We start from the raw sequence: 10,567 nt of genomic DNA, 5'->3' as shown, positions 1-10,567 counted from the left end.
ACTCAAGGTGCTGTTTGCATCCATGTCTTTTCAAAATTTCATTACTTCAAACTGTCATAATTAGTATATTAATTCTTAGTTATGGCTATTGTGTTCCGTGAGGTCACAGTGACCTTGACCTTTGACCACATCAGTTCATCCTTGAGTCCAGGTGGACGTTTGTACCCAATTTCAAGAAATTTGCTCATTATGTTCCTGAGATATGGCGTTCATGAGAATGAGACGGACGGACAAACGCAAAACAAATACAAAGAGTGGTATAACAGTACACAGTTTAATTGCTGAAAATAATAAGTGAACTGGAAGAAAAAATTGTTTAAATACTGGAATACTGGAATACTTTTTGTGCAACTTGGCCCCAAAATAAAAAACTCTATCACAGTCTTTATTGCCTGAGGAGATGAGACACAAAAGTCACTTAAGATTCCCCTGCAACAGATACAGTTTATACATATACACTATCTATATCCATGTTTTCACTATGAATCAAGCATTTTTTAATGTACATCCACAACACATCTTCATTATAAAGAATATAAAACCCTTCACGTTTGCTAATACACATATTAGCAGTAGCTACAAAGGCTGCTCCTTGTTCAGCCATTTACAAAGTGCTCTATTACAATGTTAAGTCCTCTGTTCAGTACAGATACAGTCACAGCGCAGACCCTCCATCACTTGTAGATTCTTCTATTGTTGCTCAGGGCCTCAGTAAGCTTGGTTTGCATGATCTCCTTGGTTGAGTATAAGGGCAGCTCCAGGATTGAGGAACATGTATGTGTCTGAGGGTAGTACTTGTCATAAGAGAGGTCCCCAACTCCTTTAACTTGGACTGTCATCTTGATCGTTTCCATGCCAAGAATGGGCACCCTTTCGAAGCCAGTCACGAACCCTAGTGGAGGGGAATGTGGTAATCAGTGAGTTTCTTGCCTTTTCATTTATTTTTGTGACATCCTAAGTGTTAAGCTTTGCACGTACAGTATATAGCAGGTCTAGTGAAATAAATTGATAATAAATTGGAATTGTTTTTAAATGTCAAAATCAGGGACAATACTTACAAAGGAAAGCTTTCTTCTGATCCTCAGTTAGTTCATCAAAAACCTCCCAAAACATCTGTATGGTGGGGTGTGGTGGTGTGGTATTGTACACCCCCTCATAACCTGTGTTCTAATTACAGTGAAACAGGCTTGTTACAATTACTTCTGTTAAAGATCATTTTTAGTATTCAAATCAAGCGCGATGCAAGGATGAGGATGCAATAAATCAGTTGCAGAGAAAACTAGAATGCAAAGAGCTCTTGTTTTAGACTGAACCTGTTTCAGCTTTGCCCAGTCATGGAAGTCTTTGCCCACCAGCACTTCCTGCAGCTCCTTTGGTCGGAACAGCTTCACCAAATCCTGATCACACACCTGGAAGAAGCCTCGCTTGAACTCCTGAAACACGCCCTCCACTGATGTATTGAAGGCATGAGTCACATAGGCATCCACAAACTCCTTCCTGTTTAGCAGATTAAAGTTTCATTTCAACAAAAAGGTCGGAGCAGCGAGTGTGTAATCGAAATCCTATCTCTCTGTATTTTCCTGCGGAAGCTTCATTGGTAGCTTCATTTCCTCGTCCACAAAACTTACTTGTGGTATACCTCATATAGACTCGTACAGACTTCAAAATACTACTCACCACCTACAAAGCCCTAAACAACCTGGCCCCTCCCTACCTTTCAGACCTCCTCCCCCTCCACGCCCCAACCCGTTGCCTCAGGTCCGCCGGTGCAAACACTCTGAAGACCATCTCAGCTGCTGCACCTCCCCTCTGGAACGCCCTCCCCATCCACATCCGTGAGGCTCCCTCCCTATCAACATTCAAACAAGCCCAAAACTCACCTCTTCAAACTCGCCTTCACCTGCTAACCCCTGCATCATACCCTCCTTTACATGACCCATTCAGCACAGCTTCTCCAGTCATTATTTTTTCATTCTTTTTTTTTTTGTTTTGTTTGTCTCGGCCATGTAAAGCGTCTTTGGGTATCTTGAAAAGCGCTATAGAAAATTGATATATTATTATTATTATTATTATTACCTCAAGAATTGACTCTGGGCCTCATTATTTTCTCTTTAACATGCCTCTTCTTGTTCACATAATTAGTAGATCTTATAAATCTTTTCATTTCTATGCAGATGATACACAGTTATATCCTCATGTCAACTCTACTGATAATAGCAGTTTGGTTGCCCTAAAGAATTGCTTTGAGGATATTCTGCTGATTGGTTGAAGTTGGCCGATGATGGTTCATTAAATCACCTGCTACTGTTATTTTGAAAGTGCCTGCCCTTTTCCAAACAGTTTCCATTAACTGTTTATCAGATGGTTCTGTGTAACAAACCATCTGGTGTGTTAAAAACAGCCTCTGCCAGAAACTTTTGATGTGTACTCATCTATTAATGCTGATTGAGTGTTTTCCTTCAATTATTGTCAAATAACGAAGCACTCAAGAAAGTCACAAAAATGCATGGTCCTTACTTATTTTCCCCCGTCAGTGGCTTCTCTGGATTTTTAGGATCAAGGTCAACCTCTGTGCCATCCCAGTTGATCTGTTGATCAGTTATCAGAAAGAAGAAGATAGTGATGTCACTGCTTTGAGAAATGATGATAGATTTGAGAAAGAGGAGGAATGACATATGTTATTGACTCTCTGTAAAACACATACTACAAAGTCCATGTAGAGGTTTTTTATGACATCATCTTCATAGACTTCCAGGATGTTCAGCAGACTCCTAGAAGCAAAATAAAAGAGATCATACATAAGATATCAAAAAAGGGTTTTCAGTATGTTTTGACCAGACGTCAGCAACTGTAACCAAACATTTGTGATTAAAATATATATTAATTTCCTCTTACTCTCCAACGCATGGGCTGAATTCGATCATGTCCCCCAATGAGGGCTTTACACCCAGCAGCTTTTTGAACAGAGCCAGCGGGAAGGGTAAGTGTATGATGTACTGGTTGTACAAAGCCAATCCGCACAGAACCCCAAACTGGAAGTATCTCTGGTCCTCCTCTGTTGCCTGGTGTTGATGGAAGACAAAACTTATATCAGAAAACTAGAAACAAAATAGGATGATAATAATTTAAGATCTGAATTGAATATTTGTTTTTCCTGTATGAAGATGTAAAGTCTTACCGTGGAGGGGAACCATGCCAGTGTTTTGGAGTCGTTGAACATGAACATCCCAGATTCAGCTGACATCATCTCATGAAACACTTCGTGAAAAAAGTCTTTTCTGTAGAGATACTGATCATCTACGTTTGTGAAGTTTTCATCAAAATAAACCTGGAGGACAAAATGGCACAAACTAAGTTTTCCTCCTGATACAGTAACTTATACAAGAGTACCTATACAACAATGCAAGATTCAAAGTGGGACTTGTGGCTATCAGATCAAAACTACATGTTTACCGCAAGTGGTAACTTGTATTCATTGGGATCAGCGGGATCAGTGGGATCAGCAGCAGCAGAAACAGCAGCAAGTTGTTTAAAGGTGTCTTCCAAAACCGATGCTCGCCTCAGGTCTAGTTCAAAGAGCAGGTCTTGAGGCAGTGGCAGAGCCCATTGCCATTCCCAAAATGGTTTCCAGTAAATCATGCAATTCATTTCTTTCACCTGGAATACAGTTCAAGATTTCATTATTATACCATTTTTGTTGTGTGACTGTCAGCTAACCTCGGTGTTTCTCACACAGAGAACATGTATTTTATCATACTGCAATGGCACACACAACAGATTTCCTGACCCTGACGGTATTGCGTGTAAAAGCTAGTTCTCATTAGGCATGTTTAAGGCTTCAGTTACCTTGGTGTACCTAGCATTCAGGTCAAAAACAAATTTCTTTGACCCCAGATCCATCAGAATTGGAAAGCTACACAGGATAAGAGGCTCAGCATCCATATACTGGAAAAAAGGGAGGGGGTGGGCAAGATCACAGATCATCAAATGTGTGTAAAAATACATGTTTTTTTTCTGAATGTCTGAAAAGTGACAGAAACAAAGGGAGACAGAAGGAGGGACAGCATCATGGCTTTACTTCACAAACTATTTAACCATGTGTTCTGTTTACCTTGAGTTGTGACCGTAAAATCCAAAGCTGCAGATCCATAATGAGAAAGTTTTTGTCAATCAACAAACAGAAGTCGGTTTCTGGCATCCTTTTAGGTTCTGCAGTCCTGCTGTTGACCTTTTAAACAAGTGTTTATTAGGGGAACAGTTTAGCAAATAAAAAAGTGTATAGGATTATGCTGTGACGTTCATAGAAAACACGGCCGATAAGTGATACTAACGTTGTACATGTACTGGAGGACTAGCAGCAGGTTTCTGACTCCAGAGTTGAGAGAAACAGGCTTTAAGGACAGGATCACTGAGAGGGCCTGCTTCCACACATTAACATGTTCAACCATGGTGGAGGGCGGCAGTGAGGACCACCAGTCCCCTGAGGAAGACAACATGGAGATTTGCAGACATTAACGGCAGTGAGCATTTAACAGCTGAGCAGATGTCAAAGCTTTATCTTAAAGCAGTGTTAAAGCAACGTTGACCATTTTTACTGCCATTTCTACATCACCTTGTATTATCTTGAATCGGTGAACCAGCCATTTCAAAGAGATATACGTTTGATAAATCACAACTTAGTTTCATGCATGTGTTATTGAAAACATATACGCATCAACTATTTCATAAATGAGACAAAATATATGTATTCAGGTGGAATTAACAGGCTTTCCTTTTTTTTCCTCTCATCAGAAAAACAAACAGAACATACACTAGGTGGTCTGAATCCAGCACGGGAATGGCTGATGCCAAACAAATTGAATGGAAACTCAAGGATTTTAACTTTAATGTGTTATCATGAACAGAATTTTGCTGATGTGACATGTGCGGTGGCAACAGTACCTATGACCTGGAGACTGTCAGCTGACAAGTTTAGGACGGCAGCAGCAACCGCCTCAGCGAGAGTTGTGCTCGTTCGACGCTGTTCGTGGCTCTGGATCACATGCAGGAGCTCATTGAGAAGCAGATAGATCCTCAGCCCCTCCACCCCCAATGGCTTCTTCTCAAGGGAAGGAAGCAAGAGCAGGACAGCAGCCTCGACCTGATTTGGTAAAAAAAAATTAAATGCCTCAGACAAGTTAGCAGACATATTATGAACGTGTTTTGAGAGTAATTACTAACTAACTTTGAAACCGTTCGTGCATATTACACACATTGTAGTTACATACCTCGGCAAAAACCTTGTCCTTCTTCACCAGTTTCTCAAAAGCGAGTCGTGCAACTGACAAGTTCAAGCCCGAGTACCTTGGTGAAGTCTGGAAATGTTTGTCTTTGCTAAAAACATAAAGAAAAAAAATGAAAAAGATAAGCTCACAACATAGGCACATAGGCTACTCAGGCACAGTGGTGTTCGGTCATAAACCAATATTGGACAAACTGAAAGTTCGAGCTGATGATGGCGCAAACAAGAGGTCACCAACGTCATTGACATTTATCACGTGTGAAGAAGTGTAATGCACAGCGATACTGTGTTCACCTTTGCTCAAGGAAGCTTGTATTCAGACAGGATGCAGAGGAGAACGTTCTGCAGATTTCCCTGTGAAGATTTAACATTTTCAGTCCGTTGCACTAAGAGAACTGTGTTAAAAGCTTTGGAACCAAATGATTAATTTAAGTCGTGATTAATTTAAGTCATGACTTAAATGAATCATAAAACATCCGATCGCTCGACAAAGTAGAAACATATTGAAAATATATCGCCGATGCAATTTACTTACCGTTTGATCTTTTTCCATTGCTTTGAATCACATTCGGAGGTCCATTTGTCAATCATGTCATCGAGACAATGCTGTGTTTTGTTGTTGACGCCGCCGGCGTTCGCCTCCTCGCCAACGTCCTGCTAAATAAATAGGGTTGAGTTGATGTTTCACATCATTATGATGCCGACCATCACGGTCTGTGCTGTACGTATTTAAGTAGTTACCTCAATAGACGCGCACGTTGCAAATGAACAGTTTCCTCCTGCGAAGATGTTTCTAATTCGAGCATCATCCGTGTCTGGAATAAAAACAGAATTAAAGTGTAATCCCTTCCGTGACACCATTCCTTGCATTCAACATTATTTCATTCAGTTATTTTAGAAAGGTAGTCACCCTGTGGCAGTTGAACCGGTAGCACCACGGACGGATGACTGTCTTTTCCGTGTCCCAGCTGCCCCTGCTCTCCACACCCGAAGGAGTAGACCCTCTTTGAGTCCGTCAACGCTAATGTGTGATGCCTGAGTAGGTGTTATATATATTACCAACATTTTAACGTTGTCACAGGTGTGAATATACTTTGATTGGCTACATTTTTAAGTATAGTTTTCATTGGAGCAGCTTAACGCAGGTCTTGTAATCTTTGACAAAGTGAAATTCTCAGAATAATTGCAATAGAAAAGGTGATTTGCTGTACCGTCCACAAGCAATCTCGGTGACCTGTGCCCCCCAGAGCTCTGCAACAAGCCGAGGTCGTAGTTCATCGCCGAATGAGTTGTGCCCGAGCTGTCCATATTGACCAGAGCCAAATGTGAACACTGCACCATTCTGAGGAAGCAACCACACAAAACCATGGTTATGTCTGTGAAAATCTAAGAAGTCAGTGTATGGCTTATTTTCTCTATAAGTTACGAAATGTAATATATATTTTTTTTTTTTTCTATAAAACCCAGAGAAAAATCTATAATATTTTAAATTTAAGCTGTAATAATAAATATTTTATAATAACCATGGATCCATGAAAATACAAGTCTGCATTTCCTCTCAGCTCTGTGGAGCATTTTAAAGTCTTCCGAATCATTTTTTGGAGGGTTTCTGTAAAGTTACTGTGTTGGTTCAGTGCTCTCATTAGCATTGTTTTTGGCTGAAGCAGGTTGCTGTTTTTAGGGAAACATCTCTATATGGATATTGATATGTTTGATATGTATGTATCTGTTTGCGAACACTTTCGCCATATCAAGTTAAATGGTTACAATATGTTGGCAGGCCCCCGGATTAGCCAAACAATCTGTTACGTGTGCGCATGTCAATGTACCGAAAATATTATATATGTAAAATTGATGTCAAGACTTGTGGACACAAAAATACATATTCTGATCAGGAAAAGGAAGGTTTGACAATCTACTGCTGCATTAGAGCGTCAAAAGCCAAAGGTGTCCGGCTACATTGTCGCAGTTAAAGTCTTGCTCAAGCGCTAGATGATGTAGTTATGTCAATAAATTGCACTGGGAACTGGCTAAAAGCATTTTTTTTTGGAGCGCTGAAAAGAGTTGAGACCAGTTGACTTCCTACATTGTTGCAAAAATTTGGTATTTTACATTACACACTAATATTTTCACCACAAGGGCCTTTAAAATAATGCATCCTTGGGTTCACAGAAACGTTTAAAACCTATTCCATCATTCCATGTGTATATGGGTTTTATGTGGAGAGTTAAATTAGAATTATTGTACTTATGTCTGTTGCCCAGGGAAAAAATTTTCTTTTTCCAGCAATAAAATGTGTGCGGTTAGTGGTTACAACCAGGCGGAGAAGTGCAATGCAGAAGTGTCTTAAACTTGCATTCTCTCTAATGGCCAGCAGGGGGCGACTCCTCTGGTTGCAAAAACAAGTCTGATTGTATAGAAGTCTATGAGAAAATGACTCTACTTCTCTCTTGATTTATTACCTCAGTAAACATTGTAAACATGAGTTTATGGTCTCAATCTCTAGTTTCAAGTCTTCTTCAGTACAGCATGATGTTCATTTAGGAAATGATGGTCCATTTAGAGTCAAATAGACCATGAAGAAAAGAGAATGCTTTAGGGCGGGGCTACCATGCGATTGACAGGTCGCTACCAGTCGCTACTGTCCGGTCTGGTAGTTGTCCGTGTTTAGAAATGTAACCCTTTACAGTGTGTTTTCAGTTCATCAAAGTTAAATGCAACATTTCGGTCGCATAAAAATGTTTTTGTTCAGCATTGGGTTGTACTTTGCTCCACCCTCTCGTGTCAATTTTGGTCGCAAAAACCGACCAAAGACCAAGATGGCAACAGCAAAAAAACAAAAACAAGATGGCTACAGTCAAAATGCTTCAAGGCTTCAAATCGACAGTCAACAAACCAATGGGTGATGTCACACTGACTACGTTTACTTCTTACATACAGTCTACGGATACAACATCTTACAATACGACACATTTAAAATTGTGAGAAGTAACTAAGGAACGAGTGGGGAAAGAGTAGAAGTCCAACCTTTGTCAGAATGGCAGTGTGGTCCTTTCCGCAGGAAATGTGAATAGTTGTCTTCATGTTCAGACAATGAACAGGAGTTGGCGCGTGTCTGTCTACAGAACAGAAATTAACATTCAAGTTTGCATGTCGTGGAAATTGTGTACATGAGATTGTTATCGCTTGTGAAATTCATCCTTAAAGGAATGTTAAAAATAGACGAGGTGAATTCAAATTCAAGTGAAGCAGATAGAAATCTAACTTGTTGCTGCAGTACCTGTTGTGTCTCCCAGCCCGAGCTGCCCGCGGTCGTTTCCGCCCCAGCCGAACACGCCTCCGGAGACCGAGAGGCCGAAGCTCTGCTCTCCCCCTGCAGCCACCTGGACCAGGGGGAGTGCTGACAGAGATCGGATGTGTTGGGGGGAGCCGGCGCCGGGCTCGCTCCTCCCCTGACCCAGCTGGCCCCTGGAGTCCCGGCCCCATGTATACACCTGACCACCTGTGGAGAAATCACCAAGATTTGTATTTCTTTTCTTAAGACTGTACAGCGCCAACGAGCTACTCCCGTGGTAGTAATGAGGAACTCGTTACTTATTAACTTATGATTAAACTCTTAAAAGGGTCCGTCCGCCCAAATCACACACAAAAACACATTTTAAACGTCAAAAAAGTTTCCTTTTTAAATTGGAAAAAGAGAATCACACACACAAGCATAATATAGCGGCATCTCTTTCCAAAAACAATACTCATTTAATTCTGGTAAGAATTCAACACAGAGAATTGTTTCCGTTTTTTTGGGGTGGAGGCAGAAAGCTCAGAGCCGTGTCACATAAAACCATACCTTGCATGGCTGGATACCAGAAGTACTATGTATTCAGCTTGTACATTAGTAGCAGTTTACTGTACACTTCACTGTACCTTTGGTGAGGGCCACTGAGTGCTGGCTCCCACAAGCAACCTGAGACACCTGTATGTTGCACAAAGCTTCCAGGGGCCTGAGAGGACAGGAGATGGAAAAAAAAAACAGACATCACCATGAATCAGAGATGTTATAAGACAATTTTTGCCCCATTTTACACATTTTCTTTCATATTCATTAACACCAAAACCCTTGCTTCTCCTTACTTTAGATTGTAAGCACTGGTCATGTCCACACAGAGAACTTTTCCCCCCTCGGACAGCAGTGTGACCACATCATCATCATCATGACAACCCACGGCCTGAATCTTCTCTTTACACTTCACAAACTCTAAACAGAACACAGCAGGTGTAAAGAGATGGTTGTACGTCATCATCATTACAGCAAAATGAAAAACAATTGCATGAGTTTGCAAAGTAAAAGGTTGATTTCTTTTTTATAAATAAATATACACATTTTTTTGTTTTTACTGCAAAATGAGAAAACATTTCCACGTGTTTGCAAAGTAAGAGTTAGATTAAAAAAAATAAATGAATACACCATTATAATTTTAAATAAATAAACACCGGCAGTAACAACATGATGCTCACTCTGCTTCCCTCTGACTCTTCTCCCGTCTTTGCTTTCGCTCCTGCGAATAACGAACGCATTTCCGTTTGTTTTGACGAAAGCCAGCGCGCTGCGGCCCGCGGAGAGATCGGCGATGTGATAACCGAGGTTTAAACGATGACCCCCGACGTCCGTTGGCGGCCCGCTGTCGCTATTCACGCCTCCCTTTAGCCGAAAGCCCCGGTGACCGTCCTCTCCCCATGAAAACATGCTGTCGCAGTGTCGACCAACGTCTGCTTCACGGGACTCTGAATCGAAACTTACAGCGGACACAAAACTGTGGCGCAAGCGGCGGAAAACAAAACCTAAACATGGTGAACAAACTGCGTGAAACGAAACGCGAGCTGACACTACGAGTCACGTGATTTGTTACCTTTAAATGAAGACAAAAACAAAGGTGAAACAGCGAATGTCTGTTTGAGCTGGTATTTGTCGTATACCGTCATATTTAATCGGTTATTTATGACTTTTAATGGCCTTTTTTTTGTGTGCCACTGCAGTAGAATTGTAAGTGCATACGGTTGAATGTAGTACATGTTGGTATGTTGGTGAAAAGGAAGTGACGATCGTCTTCGTTTCATATGCAGAAGTTGAATTAACTGGATAACTTTAATATCAACCTGATGCACTTAAGATGCCTGTTTATTGTGAAAGACAACACGTGTCATGATTGAAATGATTGTCTTAACTAAATTAAAAAAAATAGAATAAACAGACCTGACGGGTCCGTGCACTAAGTATGATTCATTTTCCAT

At 40.9% G+C, this 10,567-nt stretch overlaps 1 protein-coding gene across 2 annotated transcripts; it reads right to left on the bottom strand.

The window, feature by feature from the left end:
- Positions 1–255: 255 nt before the first annotated feature.
- Positions 256–10,090, bottom strand: LOC116398940 (probable E3 ubiquitin-protein ligase HERC3). 2 transcript variants are annotated; one of them, XM_031875709.1, is made up of 23 exons: positions 9,794–10,090; positions 9,410–9,533; positions 9,203–9,279; positions 8,562–8,783; positions 8,309–8,400; positions 6,493–6,623; positions 6,192–6,316; positions 6,023–6,096; positions 5,817–5,938; positions 5,576–5,635; positions 5,268–5,373; positions 4,942–5,140; positions 4,332–4,480; positions 4,112–4,228; positions 3,847–3,945; positions 3,454–3,657; positions 3,179–3,328; positions 2,896–3,062; positions 2,705–2,771; positions 2,518–2,588; positions 1,314–1,497; positions 1,059–1,167; positions 256–892 (listed from the first exon to the last, which is right to left on the bottom strand). In XM_031875709.1, exons 1-23 carry the CDS (start codon positions 10,020–10,022, stop codon positions 675–677), a joined length of 3,096 nt encoding a protein of 1,031 aa, XP_031731569.1. In that variant the 5' UTR covers positions 10,023–10,090; the 3' UTR covers positions 256–674. The 2 variants fall into 2 exon arrangements, with proteins under 2 accessions (XP_031731569.1, XP_031731570.1); XM_031875710.1 differs by having other exon boundaries at positions 5,817–5,935.
- Positions 10,091–10,567: the final 477 nt, after the last annotated feature.

Source organism: Anarrhichthys ocellatus, unplaced genomic scaffold (assembly GCF_004355925.1).
Source record: "Anarrhichthys ocellatus isolate YVR2014 unplaced genomic scaffold, GSC_Weel_1.0 scaffold93, whole genome shotgun sequence".
Lineage (NCBI taxonomy): Eukaryota > Metazoa > Chordata > Actinopteri > Perciformes > Anarhichadidae > Anarrhichthys > Anarrhichthys ocellatus.
Note: the sequence above shows the minus strand (reverse complement) of the source record. Positions and strands in the feature narration are given on the sequence as shown.